The 16,220-nt window shown below is 51.1% G+C and overlaps 5 protein-coding genes across 5 annotated transcripts; 2 read left to right on the top strand and 3 right to left on the bottom strand.

The window, feature by feature from the left end:
* Positions 1–4,476: 4,476 nt before the first annotated feature.
* Positions 4,477–5,248, top strand: SPBR_06165 (uncharacterized protein; the record flags this gene model as incomplete). Its single annotated transcript, XM_040764427.1, has 2 exons — positions 4,477–4,624; positions 4,692–5,248. The coding sequence occupies 2 exons, from the start codon at positions 4,477–4,479 to the stop codon at positions 5,246–5,248; spliced, it is 705 nt and encodes a 234-aa protein (XP_040622296.1).
* Positions 5,249–8,914: 3,666 nt separating this feature from the next.
* Positions 8,915–9,308, bottom strand: SPBR_06267 (uncharacterized protein; the record flags this gene model as incomplete). Its single annotated transcript, XM_040764529.1, has 3 exons — positions 8,915–8,979; positions 9,068–9,203; positions 9,306–9,308. 3 exons carry the CDS (start codon positions 9,306–9,308, stop codon positions 8,915–8,917), a joined length of 204 nt encoding a protein of 67 aa, XP_040622295.1.
* A 740-nt stretch (positions 9,309–10,048) lies between these two features.
* Positions 10,049–10,513, top strand: SPBR_09226 (uncharacterized protein; the record flags this gene model as incomplete). The annotated part of the gene is made up of 3 exons (XM_040767352.1): positions 10,049–10,183; positions 10,274–10,400; positions 10,455–10,513. 3 exons carry the CDS (start codon positions 10,049–10,051, stop codon positions 10,511–10,513), a joined length of 321 nt encoding a protein of 106 aa, XP_040622294.1.
* A 408-nt stretch (positions 10,514–10,921) lies between these two features.
* Positions 10,922–12,937, bottom strand: SPBR_05718 (calcium channel MID1; the record flags this gene model as incomplete). Its single annotated transcript, XM_040763981.1, has 1 exon — positions 10,922–12,937. The coding sequence occupies one exon, from the start codon at positions 12,935–12,937 to the stop codon at positions 10,922–10,924; it is 2,016 nt and encodes a 671-aa protein (XP_040622293.1).
* A 1,861-nt stretch (positions 12,938–14,798) lies between these two features.
* Positions 14,799–15,914, bottom strand: SPBR_06029 (protein yop-1; the record flags this gene model as incomplete). Its single annotated transcript, XM_040764291.1, has 4 exons — positions 14,799–14,913; positions 15,135–15,230; positions 15,331–15,572; positions 15,861–15,914. 4 exons carry the CDS (start codon positions 15,912–15,914, stop codon positions 14,799–14,801), a joined length of 507 nt encoding a protein of 168 aa, XP_040622292.1.
* Positions 15,915–16,220: the final 306 nt, after the last annotated feature.

Here is a 16,220-nt window from a genome sequence, read left to right as displayed (position 1 = left end):
GTTGGTAATATCTCTTTCCCGTCCGTCTTTCATGTGTTGCCGTCTCTCACAGTATAAGGAATCGTGCTTCTTTGTCCATAAGTGTAGCAAGCAGCCATAGCCGCACTTGGAAATATTGCTGCCTGCGCAGTATGATGCAGTATGAGTAGTCACTGGTCGAAAAAGGCAATGTAATTACTGCTGCACTGCCAGTGCGTACTTCGTATTGAAACTTACCTCTTTCTGCTTTCCCATACCACTCTCGCCGATTCCACCATTCTGTCGTCTCCACGTCCCGGTGCTTTTGCGGCGGCAGTATGTTGTACACCTACCCAGCTACCCTACTAGCATCCATCCATGGCCCTGGTCCGTCGCTCTTGTGGGCTACTCCAAACGTCGTATGGTGTTACACCCTTGTCCGATGTGACTAACACGTAGCCCCCCCTTTCCGTCCACCAGCCCATTTCGGCTGGCATTTGTCTTCCTTGGTGTGCACCGTGGACGAACCAACACCATGATTTCGGACGGTATCTTTTGTTGCATCCCGTTAACGGCATGAATATTCTTTGACTGGGCGTGTGTTCTTTTAGGCCCTTCAGTCTCGTCGCTTGTTTTTTCCTCTTCTTTTTTGTCCCTTTCCGCCTGTCTTAGTTCTGTTTAACGTCGTATGGGAATGCCAGTTTCAGCGGAGTTCTCTCTTCTTGGCTTTTGACTTTTGCTAAACGCGTGTTTAAAACCTGTTTCCTGTTCCTCGTCCGCCGTCCGGTGCTTCGGGTTTTCCATTTCCTCGTCAATGGGCGCATATTCTATTCGCGTGAGAGGCATTCAATACGCACAAGTTCCGTAGACAAAGCTGCACGCATGCAGGCCACCGCTACCGCGGCTGCGTTCCGTTCCCGTTCAAGTGTCTTTCCTTTCGTTCCTCGTGCCGTTCGTTGTCTTGTCTTCGCACGCGTTTGAGTGTTTTGAGTGTTTGTGCTATTTTGCATTGTCAAGCAGCCTTTCAAACTTGAAATCCTTCCCTCCTGCACCTGCCCTATTCCTCCGCTCGATTGCTCCTTCCGTTCGGGATCAACTCCGGGAAGGAACGAAGGTCGTACATACTTAAAGCAAGAAAAGGATCTAGAGCCGTCAAACGGCGCCCTTCATCGTTCCTGCCGGCATCTGATAAGTCTTCACTCGGCTCTTTCCTCCTTACACTTTTTTGGCCCCATTGGTTCCCCCTTTTCTACTTCCACCTTTATCATCGTGAGATCTGCTCTCTCTTCCTATAAATTCTTTTTCCAAATTCATCGTCTTCGCATTTCCTACCGGTATGTAATTACAATCTTTGGCCATGCCTACGTGCTTGTTTTGATGTTTTGATTCTCTGCCTTTTCTGTCCACATAACGTGTCCCACTGCCCTCACCCCCTGGTCAGTTCACATAGCCGATGTGGCTGTGGCATCCGCCAGCTTTTGCATCTGATCTCCACTTGCGCTCACTCCAAAGCGAACCTCTGCTTTCTCCAAAATAGTCGGGCTCGTTTCTTACCAGCAAAGCTTGCGCGCCAGACCACCCCTTGTTTGTCTTGTTTATTTCGCTGCCTTCGCTGCACACGCAATACATTCTCCCGCCTCTACATTCGGCCCATGTCCTCTATGTTTGCCTTTAATTTTACCGTGTTTTTCTTTTAACCTTCTATGCTTGTTCCGCTTCTGTTTTTGCTCTTTTTTGGTTTGTTTTGTTCGAACTTTCACGTCTCACTCCATCGGGGATTTCGTCCCTGCTTGTCGTCTCGCGTGGTCTCCAATGTTTTCGCTCGCAACGTCATGCTCAGCGCTCAGCATTCGCTTCGTTCTTCCTGGTCGTTTGTTCGATGCTTTATTTGTTCGGTTCACGGCGCCAAACTCCCCATTCTTCTCCTAACTCCGTCCTACTGTATGTTGTATGTAACGGGTGCATGACCGTGTCCTCCATTGCATCCTACTCGGGCTCCGGTTGACATTGCACCTTTTGCAATTCCGACACCTTTGATAATATCCTTAGGCAAACTTTTTGGTGCCATCGTGTCGTCATCATCGAAATCACTACTTCTGCAGCTCAAATTTCCTCTGCTTCTTCTGCTTCTTCTCCCTTCCCTCCGACACTGCTATCGACCCCGGCTTTTCATCTCAAGTCTCATGTGATGTTCAGGTATTCTCGGAAGTAACTACCACACTCCATAGCCATTTGTGGGTTCTGTCTTTGCAAGGTCCTTTTCCAGTTTTCAAACACGAGTGTGCTTGTACACGAGATGCAAAGAAGCTTGTACATTGTACGGCCGCTTTCATAAGCACACCCCCCTCGTGGCCAGGCTCCATCGCCTTACCACCCCCCCCCCCCCCTCTCCTCAGCTCGTCTTTCTTTTATTCTTTTATTCTTTTTCTCCCCTGGTCCATTTTCCCCTGACGACATTTCAACTTAGCTTAGCCTCCCACATATTCTAACTCTCTTTCCTCATTCCCATCTTTCATTTACTTCCTGCTTTTGTTCTATTCGATCTGTGATATTGACAGCCGCCTAGCAGAACACGTATCCTACTTCTTACCGTCCTTCGCTGTCGGCCTTCACCTCAACTCTCGGGTCTGATATAATTGCAACGCTTATTTTGTTGGCCCAGCCTACCTCTTCTGCTAGTTCAACGTGATCACATCAACCGCATCTCTCGCCCACGTCAAAGCATTGCCTCTGGTTAAACTGGTAAGCATCATCGACAACACACTGGTTCGAACTTCTGTCTCTCATTTCTTCGCTACGTTAATTTGGTCTCTGCGTCTTCTCTTGTCTTTAACCTTAGTCGAACATCCCTGTCGTCACACCTCTCCACACCCTCCTTCCCCCCTTCCCTCCCGCCCTACCCGTAGCCGCTTTGTCGGAGCGGCCAAAATGCGAGGTTCAGGTACGATGCCGAGTGTCAATTGCTTGCTGCCTTCTCGATCTGTCGTCGTCATCCCCATAGCCTTGCCTGTTGTCGTCGACGACCTCCAACAGCCGCACACCCCCTCCACCTCGTCCTTTTTCTTTAAACTAAACTTCAAGCTATCATTGGACGTTATGGTCCTCATATCTCTCCACTCTCATCACCGTTGTCTTGTCTAGGCCTCGTCATAGTCAGGGGAAACAAGACGGGTCGAGATGGTGGTGCGTCACGAGTCAAGCTTTGTTGTACATCGACTTTGATCATCTTAGCTCTTTTGGGAACGTGCTCCACGCAATGACCGGTGCCTCAGCCTTTCTCGACCCTTCTGCTGCATCCAATCTTGTCTCTATGGCTATTTATCGATTTCTTTTGTTCTTCTTTTTTTTAAAAAAAAATGAATGAATAAAAGAACAAAAGAAAATGAGCTATACCACGGTCGTGGGGGGGCTGAGACGACTGACGACAACTCTGGAATCCTCGACCTTAGTTGAGGGACCATTTTTGGACGCAGTGGACAAGAATGACGAACAGCGGTTGCCGAGAGAGACATAAAAGAGTCAAGATGCTCTCGAAGAGTCAAATCGAGAGGCTCAGACAAAAAAAAAGCAAGACTAAATCGAAAGAGTCAGAACGTGCCCACAACCCAGCCCAAGCAATAGAGAAGAAGAATCTCTATTTATTCACTTTACTCGCCCATTCACTTTTCCAATTTCTACCCAGTTCAGTCCTACACAAGAGCAACCTAGTCCAGAGCCATATCCACCAACCTTGCCTATGTTTTACTGTTATTATTTTGGAGGTTTTCCATATAGAAAAAAACACTTGCATGCAAACGATTTGTTCCCCTCAGATTTGCCTATTCTTCACCTGCGTCACACACCCACCCCCCTTTGCGACGCAGATACACGCCAGTGCACTTGCATGGATCCCACTAACCTAAATTCTAAGCCGCGTACATATATATCACTTTCCTCTGCCCTGCCTCAAGACCTATCTACCTCAACTTTTGTTCTCTATTTGTGCGTTTCTATTTCTTTACACACACACTCTCTCTCTACACACTGGCCTTCACACCTTCCAACGCCTTACTGGCTTTGTCTATTTTTGTTTTGTTACTCTCACCCTCTTTTCTCTAAATATATTTATATTTTGCTCTTCCCTCCTTCGTTTCTTTCTTGTTTTCTTTCCTTGTCTCGTCGTCCTCCGTTACCTCCCACTTTCTTCTATTTCTTCTTCCACTCTCTTAAATGTCCTCTGGTCAAATACCACACCACAACTCAAAGGCATATCGCCATCCAAGCAATACAGGCTCCCAACAACGATCTAACACAACACCAGAATACGACCAAGACGCAGACGAGCCCACGACGCCCCGCGCCATATTCCAGTCTCAGCAACAACAGCTTGAATACTCTGGCTCCGACACCGAACGGGAGTCACTTCAAGCAAAAGGCAAGCGAAAGAAGAGCAAAGGCAAAGAGCGGGCCAAAGAACGAAGTACAGCGTCTTCCTCGGCTTCATCTGCACGAGACGATTCCACCACCAGCACCGCAAACATGTTCGCTACACGATCCTCAAAACCGACGTCGTCCAGCAGTCGACGAGCGTCATCCGGCAAGAGCAAGAAGAGCGACGACTGGAGCGAAGTTACTGATCCGGAAGAGCGCCGCCGCATCCAAAACCGCATTGCTCAGCGAAAATTTCGTAAGTTTAGCCGTCCGTCCGTCGTTGCTCTCGCTTAGCATGAGGCATCAAGCACTAACATCCTCAGGCGAAAAGGCACGCGAGCAGAAGGAGCGCTCTGAGCGTGAGTCCCGCAACCAAGAACACGCCGCCAGCAGCTACCAGGTCCCGGGCCCTGATGACCTGAGTGTCGACGACCAGCTCTCGGGTGTGCCCTGGGGCGGCCCCAGCATGCGCTTCATGGTCGCCAAAGGCCACGAGTCTCTCGGCGGCGGTAGCGGCAGCCGTCACAGCAGCGGCAGCCGGCATGGCGGCGGCTCCATGTCCGAGTACTACTTTGACGACACCGCGACGGTCTATGCCCACGGCAGCAGTGGCGGCAGCAGCAGTGCCGGTTCCACTGTGCCCTCGAGCTTGGCTGTCTCTTCCGCCGCCGCCATGGCTGGTCACGCAGGTACCACGGCACCTACGGGGGCCTACTATTACATGGCTGATGACGGTAGCCAGGCCTACTCCTACAGCAGCAGCGGTGCGAGTGACAGCCGCGGGAGCAATCGCAGCAGCGACGACTTCACACAGGCAACCGCGTCCCAGGGCGACCAGTACTACGACGACGGCTCCTTTTACTACGACTACGAGGCTTAAACAGTACATCGCCTGACCGTCAACGTTCGTCCCGAATTCTTATTGTTCACCGTTTCCACTAATACATTATCTCCCCTTCCACACGACTCACACTCTCTCCTCTTGTCTGATATCCACTTCGATCACATCCCTACTACGCATAAGACATTCTTCTTCGAGAAACTACTACCAAAAAAAGATACACGGAAACGACGATAACGACTAAACTATGGGCCATACGACTATTTTTTATTTTTATCATTTTGTTATTTTATTTTTATCTTGGAAGAGGGGGAAATGCTTATTTTCCCTTCACGCTTGCATTGTTCATAGCAGGGTTAGCAAGGGATTTTCGTTTTTATTTTCTGGGTTGACATGATAACAGGGGACATTTTTTACCGGCGTTTCATTTTACATTTTGTTTGGTTGCTTTATTTAGCTGTTCCTCGGGGCTTTCTCATGGGCTTTTTTTTCGGTCTCCCTCCCTCCTCTGACACACCATTGGTGTATTTGGTTTCTTTATTCGAGTCTATTCTTTTCCTTTTCGTTTTCCTGGTACGATTACACGCCAGGCACACCACTGCCGAGTGTTGTCCAAGGGACAAAGGCAGCAAAAAAAACGAGATATCCTCCTTTCTAGCTTTGATTGGCAAGCTCTATACCCCCATATCATGTTACCTTGGAGTGTCTCCCCCGATTTGTCTCCATCGATTACTTACCTCTCTCTCTCTTTTTTCTCTCTTGGGCTCTCTGATGTGATTTATTTTTGGCTACATGCTTTACGTAGAGTTTTGCTGTCGGTTCGAACCCTCCTCCTGAGAAATCCTCTCTTTCACTTTCCCCGCGATCCACATTAGAAAAAAGAGGACGTTGTACTTTTACGCGCACTTGTATCGCCCTCTCCATTGTTGTGTTCTTGCTTTGCGTACCTCTATTCTATATTCTCGTATCTTAGAATCTCCATATCGAAAATCTACTTGCTTCCACATAGGCTTGCAGTCGTTCTATCCTTCCATCTTGCTGGCACTTCGCTTCGACCAAGGGGGTCACATAACGTGGAGCTTTACTCGTCCCTTTGTTCACCACCCATTGTAAAATTTTCCTGTTAGGTCCTTGACATCACAAAACAACACAAAAGCTTTGTTCTGCAAAAAAAAACGTCGTGCTTCAGTTTGGCTGGGCCTCGCTTTCGCGTCAGTGGATGCTATGGTTCTAACCAACTCTGGAATAAGTAGTCCAACTTTTGTGCAGGTTTTTAAATTGACCCAGGTTGCGTAACTCTTTTTCACAACTGGCGTCTCTTGGTAGGAAGTGTACCGCTCGGTCTGTGCATTCGAATTGAGGATCTGTAATTCACTGGCAGGCGGAATAAGAGAAGAGCTCGATAAATGTCCGGAAGAGGAAAAGTAAACGACGCAAAGCTCCATTCTGAAAAATCAAATGAGATAAATAGATTCAAAAGATAATTGTCAGGGCGGCCTGCTGCCTTGGGCCTTGTGGGGTCTTCCCCCTGCTTTGGCTTTGGAATGGGTAGCTCGACGTGGTCTGTCCAGGATGATACAAAGCGTCTTGACGAAGCAACTAAAAATACTATTCGTCTGAAATAAACAACGAAACAGATAAGTCAGGGGTCCAAACCAAAATGGGCAAGGAAACGATATATCCTTAGGCAGCAACCATATGCAAGGGTCGTCATGACACTTTGTCATAAAGAACGAAGATGAAAGAAATTAATAAAAAAAATCAAAGGAGAGAGTTTCCTATTTCCGCAGCAAACCTTCGGTAAAGTCATGGGGCCGTGCAGATAGGATTCCTACCCATTGAAACTAAGTACATACGACGTGCACATACGACATGCCTGCGTCGTATGTTGTACATCCAGGACTTTCTCAACAGGATTCGGAAAAACAGACTAACCCATTTCGTGTGCACGCATAATAAAAAATGAAAATGAAAAAAAAAGAACAACCCGCTCCTTCTATTGTCCTATTTGCAGCAGACCAACAAGAAATCAATAGACATCAAGACATCAACTACAGGCGGCTCGCCAAGGGGTTGTATTCGGCAGACGGGAGGCACGCGCCAAAAGCCAAAATAGTAAGCAGGGACAAATCATCTCCGAATATTGTGCATTGTCCTGCCACTCACACGTCCCAACACGGTATGTGTCCGATTGTCCTAGTTGTCCTATTTGTCCTGCATATCCCGCCATCCCACGGGCACGTCGCCTTTGCTTCATCCCTCAATGTTGCCTTGCCGTTTGTCTTTTACCGCCTTGGACTCTGGTCTCATTATGTCTCTCCTCGGCCAAACGTCGGACTGCAGTGGTTCTACTCGGTACAGAGCATGTGCTCACAAGTGAAAAGATCACATTCCGTGTTTCTATGCTCAGTATTGGAGAAAGAAGTATATCATCGATCGTCCCACATCTCGCCCTCGCCGTTCAACCTTGTGTTCTGCCTTTTCCATTTTTAACTCTTAAGCTCTTGTCACCTCCACCCCGAGTCCCACCTTTACCCGGTTGCTTCTTCGTCTTTCGGGTCTTGGGGATGTTTTGGGATTTGACAGGCCCGTCTTTTGCTTGTTGGAAGTCATGCCCCTGAATCAGCCTTTCAGTCTGCCTTCCGAATCGCAACTTGCTCAACGCTGAGACGAATAGCATTTCTCCTTCTTTTTGCAAGTGGCCGATATGACAGACTGTGGCCACTTCTACGGAGTAGGGCGTACGTTACGTCCCATGACTCTGGTTCTTCTGAACTGTTCCGTACTCTCCCCATGGTGGCTGAACTGGGATCAAGTAAGAGGTGGACAAAAAAATGATAAGACAAGGCGACTGACCATGAGTTTGTGGTTATCGACCTCTTTGCGTCCTTCCCAAAGATGAAGAAATGTCAACAGCTTCCTCTCTTGGTTGTCCTGCTCAAGTACTCCGTATAGAGGACATGGTAACACGATGCCAAGGAATATGGCTCCGTGGTGCATTGGGACTGTCAACCCAGGCTTCACTGACAAAACATGAGGTGCCAAAAGGCTGAGATATCAACCAGTGAGCCCCATCCTACAGCCTTGCTGACAGAGCATAGCGAAGTTCTTACAGATTTGATTTCCGTCTCCTCGAGTTGATGAGATGAAAATGAACATTGATATTGACGCTGAAAAATAAATCCAAGATACAGAGAGAAAAAAAAGAAAAAAAAGAGATAAAATAGCCCAACAATACAAAAGGAAAACGGAGAGGGAAAAGCGAGGGAAAAGAACAAAGAGCCGCCCACAGCTATTGTTCTTTGGTCGTGATCTCTGCCTCTTGCCGTCGTCTCATTGTTTTCTTCCACCGCCACTGTTCGTACAAAGCAAGGAGTCGACAAGCGTCGACTGCTCGCGTCGTCTCTCGCCCCGTAATTTTGTGTGTTCGTCTTTCTTTTTCGCTTTGGTCTCGAGCTAACGCTCCCGTGAGCAGACTTTTGTTCGAGGTTGTGTTGGTCGCGACCTTGGGCATTCATGAGCCTGTGCAAGGAGGGGCATTGTACGCTGTCGGTCTCAGGGATGAGTGTGAGGAGTGAGAAGTTCGAAGGGTGTCGTGGAGTCGGCGTGTGCTTTCGTATGTCGTTTGTTGCTCGCGAATGGCGTCCATGCGCAACGGGAGACCGCTGGCATTCCGAGAGACGAGGTGTATTCGCAGCGCAGTCTCTACACGAAGAAACGCGAGAAGACCTCAAAGACCAGCCCTCCAAAGACGACGAAACCGAGAAGACCTAGAGGGGAGGGTGGGATGTTAGCATCAGCTCGGACAGAACGAGGGCGTTCCTCATTGGCGAAGGGGGCGAAGGGCTGCTCACGTACCCAGAATCACCGGCGACACGGGCGACTTGTGCACCTCCTTGCTGCGGCGCTTCAGCTCGGCCTCGGACTTGCCACGGCGAGCATCTTGCTCCTTGGCAAACTTGGCGTTGCGGCGCCGCTGCTCGGGTGTTTGAGCCTGGGGAGAGATGGGTTAGCACGATGCTGCGACAGGATACGGTCGCTGTCCCTCGTTGTCTTCAGCCGCGAGGCCACCCGACCTGCAGAAATGGGGGCTTACCATTATGACGATTGTGTGAATTTGTGTGTGCGAAAGAGAGAGAGAGAAAGAGAGAAAGAATGGGGTTGACGGCAAGTGTCGCGTGGGAGAAGGATCGCGAGAATGCGATTCGCAGTGGAAACTGGATGTCGGAAAGGCGCGTCGATGATGGAAGACGTTGGGAGGGCTGTCGAAAGGAAACGAAATGGAAAAGTAAAGTGTCAATTCGTGGAATGTGTCAACGTCCCAAAAGATACTCGAATTGCCCCTTTGGTGCTTTTGGTTGGATGCGGTTGGGGACCAATATAAAAAGGAAGCTACGACTGCCTGTTCCTGCCGAGTCGTCGATTGGGGACAGATCGACACCTTCTGTGTTCTGCCCCCTTTGCGGCCACATTGCGCTTCGTTCCTTCCTTCCAGCTGGTTCGCCGTGCTGGGGCCAAGCCCATTAAGGCGTTAGCTCGGTCATTGTTAGGGGGGAATGTGGTGGGAAAGAGCATAGGCAGCGAGTGGGCCCCCGGCATTTAGTGGGTCGCGGCTCAAGTTCCAGTAGAGGTGGAAAGCAGTACTGTGGGGGGCCATGTCCCCCAACGCGCCTTCCTTGACTACATACAGTTGCGCACATGATTGGTTAAATCGATCGACATTGGTAAAAATCCGACGTCAGTCAATGTCTGCTTTTCCGACGACATCGCATCGGACGACGCAACAATACCGGCTGTCGTCGCCACTCCGTCTCCCCATTTTCGCCATCGTCTCACACCATGCTTCCGAGGCGCCTTCTTACGACCGCCGCACCGGCCCTGCGTCTAGCAACCCGCCAAGGCCCGGCTTTCAGGCACCATTCTGCAGTCATCGGCCGTCGCTGGAACTCTTCCTCCCCTGAACCGTCCGCATATGTACGATGCTCTCAATAGCTTGCTGACAAGCTGGCCTTGTATTTTTGTATTTTAATACTTTGCGTGTTTGGCCATGCTAACAGCCTGCAGTCCTCCTTCTTCAAGACGTTTGGCCGTCCCATCTTCAAAGTGTGCCTGATGGCCATCTTCACCTACCAGCTGGTCTTTTTCGGCTGGTCCAAGCTGGAACAGGACGAGATCCGCAGTGATAAGCAAGGTATGTCACACGACGACGGCCTTCTCTGTTAAACCCGTGGCTAACTCCCGGTAGCAGAGATCACTGCTTTGGAAACAAAAGTGAAGGAGCTGCAAGAGGGTAAGAAGGCGTAAACTGTGTCTTTTGATGGGGTGCTTTACAGGATGGCTCATGAGATGCATTGACGGTTGTCACGAGGCGTTTTGGTTGGTAATTATTTTCATGTACATATATTTCTGGTGTGATATCAGCATCCCGTTTTTGGTCGATTGTCTGTACAGCCTCAAACATATATATGTATATATGTGTGTATTTTCCAAGTATACTGTGCAAACGAAATCTCACGTTATAATTTCTATCCAGACAAATTGACAACATAACTGCTCATTAAAAACAAATATGTATAACATAAATAACGCCAACCGCTTGTCCTCCTTTGGCAGCAAGTCATTCCAAAAATTCCAAAACGCCATTCTAAATAAATACACATAATTACAAATAAAACAAAAGATCCGAAATCGCTTGAACCGTATAAGACATCTCTACACCATAACCACAGCAAACGTTACAACCATCACGGCGAGCCACGAGAGCTGTGGACCTGCCGGCGCGGCAGAGAAGTAATGGGCCGAGCCGGGGTAGTTGCACGTCACGAAGCCGTCCTGGTCCGCCTCCGACCGTCGGCCGTAGCTAGTGTTGAAGCCAATGTAGCCCGGCAGTGGGCACGAGAAGCCAATGTTCGACGGACAGCTCTGCACCAAGTTATAGCACAGGTCATCGCAGGGCATCACCTCCTTGTACGGGCCGGGCGCGATCGTGTCGTCGATAAAAGGGTTGCGCGACGAGTTGAACGCTGTCGTGTTGGGGTACTGCGCCGCCAGGTCCGGTGCCAGGAACTCGCCCGTGATCGGGTTCGGCTGGCTGATGGCGCGCGGCTGCAGCCACGTCGAGTTGTCCGAGATGTCGGAGCACCGCGGGATCGCCACCGAGCACAGCCAGTTCTTGTACGCGGCCTCGCAGTCGGCGCACGTGCGCGCCAGCGAGTAGCGCTGCGTGTCCGGCGCTTCGCAGGGGATCTGCGCCAGCACGTTCTTGAAAATGGCAAACATGTCGGACGCGTACTGGTCGTAGACGGCCGCGAGCTGCGACGAGTTGGTGAAGCGCGTCGGGTTGCTCGGCACGGCGTAGGCCGTCTCGTTGCAGAACGGCAGGTCAAAGATGACCTCGCAGTTGGCATTGGGCGCCTTGGTCTGGAAGCTCGTGGCCCGCGCCACCTTGCCGCCGCCGCCCACCACGTTGGACCCGACCTGGCCGGTGCCGTTTTGCGGCAGCGCCGCCAGGATGCCGACGTAGTTGCTGCTGGCATTGAGCCCGCTAAAGTAGAACTGCTGCTTCGGCAGGTTGCCGAGCCCGCGCAGCGTCATGCCCGTCGTGACCATGCTCGTGAACTTGCCGTTGTTCGTCGCCGCAATCTGCGCGTACGTCTGCAGGCCGCAGTACGAGAAGCGCACGCCGTCGGCGGAACGGTCGTCGACGTTCTGCGCAAACATGACGTACGGCTCGGCGCCCATCACATTGGCGTCCGTCGCGGCCGCCGTGCTGTCCGTCAGGTTGTGCGTGATGAGCAGCGACGCGCTCGAGTCGCTGTCGACCCAAATCAGGTTCGCGTCCGTCTCGTTGTCGTAGCTGTGGTAGTAGTCGTCGACCGACGCGCCCAGCTGGAAGTTGTACGTTCCCGAGAGCATCGTGCTGGAAATGTTGGGCGCAGAGATGCCAATGTACACGTCGTCCGTCACGTTGAGGCTGGCCATGACGGCGCCCTCCTCGAACACGTAGTACGTTTGGTGCGCCGGGTTGCTGGCCGGGCCCGGCGAGATGTTGGACGACGTCGTCGACACGTACATGGTCAGCTGCGGCGCGGCGCCGCTGATGGTGGACGACAGCAGCTGCGGCTGGATGCACGTGTTGGCCGAGAAGTAGACAGTGCGCGACGTGGCGTTGCTTTGCCGCCGCAACAGCCCCTCCGAATCGTCACCGCCGTCCTCGAGGTCGAGTCTGCCCTTGTCCCGCTCGTCGTCGCCGTCACCCTCCTCATATCCGGCCTCGCGTCTCCGCAGCTCGACGTCTCGCTGCTTCTCTCTCTCTTCCGCTTCTCGGCCGAAGATGAGCGCCTTCTCAAACACAAACACCTGTGTCGTGCCCGGCACGACATTCAGCGTCACAGGCACGTTGTTGGTCAGCGACGAGACGCCTGGTGGGGCCCGGCCCAGAATCCCCCGGTCAAAGATGCCAAAGTCGGGCTCATACAGGCGGGTCTGTGAGCTGCCCTCCGCGGCACTGCCCGCGTCTTCGCCAGTGCTGCCCCCATTTTGCAGCAGTGACCGAAATATGCCCTGTATGAATCCGCCACCGCCGTCGTCACCGTCGGGTCGTAATGGGGATGGAGCCTCGAGGACGCCGGCGTCGGCATCTGTATCAGTTGTCGCGGCCACGGCCGAGTTGTGTGGGAAGGAGAGGAGGAGCAGGAGAGGGAGGAAGAGCGTCAGGGCTGACGCCATGCCGACCGATGCCAGCAGACTCCTTTGATGTCGTGGAGCATGTGAACCCATGGCGAAAGGCCTGTCTATTTGTGTATAGGTTGTCTTCTTTGTTCGTGATGTCAAACGTCGTAGATTCGTCAACAGGTTCTGCCTCCCCCCGACGGGAGCCGTCGTATTCGCTGTCCCGTTTGTCTATTCCGTGCCGTCCGGTGCTGTCAATACGTACACGGGTGTATGTTGGTGTCGAATTGTTGGAGTTGTGTGTTCTGTTGCTGTTTGCTTCGTTTGTGGAGAACGAGTCGAGCGGCGTCCCGTTTCGTTGCTCAGGCCTTTGGTATTCACAGAATCAAGACATTATCGACGACACTTGCGTTGTGTATTCCAGAGACAAATGGACGGATTGGAAACATCCCGGACGTCTGCGCCGCAAACGTGGGACTCGGGGACCAACACGAGTGAGAGGGAGGGAATCGAAAAAAGGAGTCGTTGAAGGCTGACATTTGGAGTTTCAGACGCGGATCCTGGCCTCTTGGGTCCAGAGCCTCAGACACTGGCAGGGCACGTTTAGGCCTACAAGGAACTACGGAGCAGGCTGTAGGGCGTAACGGCCCAGGCACCTAAACAGCACCCTGTCACCATCCGCGCCTCATTTGCTGGCTAGCGGAAGACCCCTACTGGCACAGCACCATTGCAGCCACAAAATGTGTTGTTCTAGTGAATGCAAGCCACAGTTGATTTATGCCATCACCCAACAGCACAAACACGGCACATACAACATAACAACACCACATGCGAGGCTACGAATATGCACGCAGCTGGGCTCTTTCACGGAATGCCCGAGGTTGGCTTTGCTTATTACTTGTTTCCTGTCAGAAACAATAAATATACATGCTTGGCGGGCCTGCGACGAATGTTTTAAGATTGGGTTACTAAAATCCAATGATTTAATATTTATCAAACTGAAAAGGATCTGAAAATGAAATATAAAAATAAAGAAAGCATCACAAATGAAGAATAAGAACAGCACATGGGCAAAGCACCGCTCGTCCTTATTTGCTCCTGAGCCGCCCAGCTACGTGGAATGTGCCCGAAATGAAGCTGGCCGGTGATATATAGTTGTTCATATTCCAAGAGCCTACCAGTACAAGGACATAAACAAGACACACAAACACATGCATATGACCCAAGAAAGAAAATCAAGAAGAATAGAACCAGAACATAATACCCATCCAAGAGGGATGTTTCCAGTATGAAACCAGGTCATGGGCATACAAAATCCCAGTGTGCCTCCCCATCCATCGTCAAAAAGTACCGTGAAAGGAAAGACATGAAAGATAAGAAGCGAGACGAGCAAAACATGGAAGAGAAAAAAAGCAAATATGAAAGAAAACAGGAAAAGAAAAACGAACTGTCTATGTGGTGAACCCCCATCCTGGCCGCCGGTTCGGCTTGTCATTACTCATGCCCAGCGCGTCAAGAGGAAGGAAACATAAAAGTATAAACCATTCAAGTCAATAGATTCGAGAGGGAAGCAAAGGCCAGGTGGTTGCTTTCCAATTGCCAGGTGTCAAAAATGTAAATAGCGTGACATCACAGACCGGCGTTCCTCTCGGTCTTCGAACGTGTCGAATGATGTGGTGGATTGGGAGTGCCGCCTTTGGCTGGAGCTTCCTCCTTTCCTTTCCTTCATGGTATCAGAAGGGTATCGTAGCGGCAGCTGTTGGCTGAGACGATAGGAGCTGAATTCGCAGGAAAGGACAAGAGTGCCCATGAGAGGGAGGTAGAGGCTGTTTAGGCGTGGGTGTCCCAAACAGGCCGTGCACTGGCTCGAGAGGAGAGCACGCAATTGCGCTGCCTGTACGAGGTCGAGCTGCTGTGTTTACTCGGTCTTGGCAGCAGTATCCGCCTTGGCACGCAGGCCAGCGGAGCCCGACTGGGTGAAGTAGCGGCCGAGAGTGGGAACGAGGAACGAGCGGAAAACGACCTCAGCACCGCTAGAGGAAAGGGAGTGAGACACAAAATATTAGCTCGAGATTCCTGGCAGACTCAAACTGACAAAGCACTGGCAAAAGTGCCTAAAAGTGCCCATAAACGCCGCATCGCTTGCCGAGCAACGCAGAGATGCAGCAGCTGGGCAGGCCAGCAGCAGCAGTACAATTGAGGAAAAACAAGAAATGGTGCACGAGCACGAGGGGAAAATTACGGAAAAGCTTACTTGAAGTAGGGCAGAGACAGCCACAGCAGGAAGATAAACTTGAACGTGTAGTAGAAGGGGAACCAATAAACCACGTTAACGAAGCTCTCCGCGACACTGTTGCAAGTGTTCGTTAGCATTGCAGACCCCGCTTATATTCTGGAACTACCTCCGTCCCGACTGGGCCAGGGAGTGAAGAAAGGCAGCAAATGCTCACGTGAAAAAGGCAAAAACGACCCAGTAGGTCAGCCATTGCGTGTCGTCGTTCTTGGACGATGTGAACAGCGCCTGAAGAGAGAAGTAGCCGGGGATGACGAAGCCAGCGAAGTTCGTCAGGAGCTGACCGCCGAGGTTGAAGATGATGAAGAACAGATACAGAGCGCCGAGACCCAGAGCGGCGTACGACTTGGGGACGGCGGTGTTCTTCTCGAGGTTGTTGAGCACAGGGTACTTGGACAGCTGGAGGCCGACATGGAGAGGTTAGCATCGAGGCTTTGTCACAAATGTCACAAATCCAAGAAACGGGCTGTATGCCGCCAGAAAGTTGCGTCATTGGCAATAGTACTCTCGCGACCCAATAAGAGCTTGCAGAAAGAACAAAGGAAGCACCGAGTGCGACCCCCAGGGAGATCAAATACGAAACAACACAACCAGGCAACGGGGTGAGGTGTAGCCAGCTCAAGTGTTTCCGCTCGGAAGCAAGAATGAGAACGAAGAAGATGGAGAAATGGAGAAATGAGAACTGACCTCAGAGTCAAGCTGCTTCAGGTAGCCCTGGACACGGTCTTGGGGAGACGACATTTTGGCGGATGGTTTGGAAGCGGTTGAGTAGTGACGTTATCGGTGTGGATGTTTGCGGGAAGCAAAAAGATGCGATTTCGATTAAACAAAAGGATCTGTGGGAGGGAGCAAAAAAAGAGCAAAGTCAGAAACGAGGCGATTCGTCAGATAAAGCCCCAGAAAGGGCTCGCAAAAAAAGAGGACACCTTAGTTTGGGGCATCCTCGGAGGGTCTCAGATAGCAGGGGTCTTGTGCCCCTGTCTACTCCGTATCGCAGCGGCCAGAGACAGCTTGTGGGAAAGGGGGGTCATCACGAACCTGCGAGGC

Source organism: Sporothrix brasiliensis (assembly GCF_000820605.1).
Source record: "Sporothrix brasiliensis 5110 chromosome Unknown Cont15, whole genome shotgun sequence".
Taxonomy (NCBI): Eukaryota; Fungi; Ascomycota; class Sordariomycetes; order Ophiostomatales; family Ophiostomataceae; genus Sporothrix; species Sporothrix brasiliensis.
Note: the sequence above shows the minus strand (reverse complement) of the source record. Positions and strands in the feature narration are given on the sequence as shown.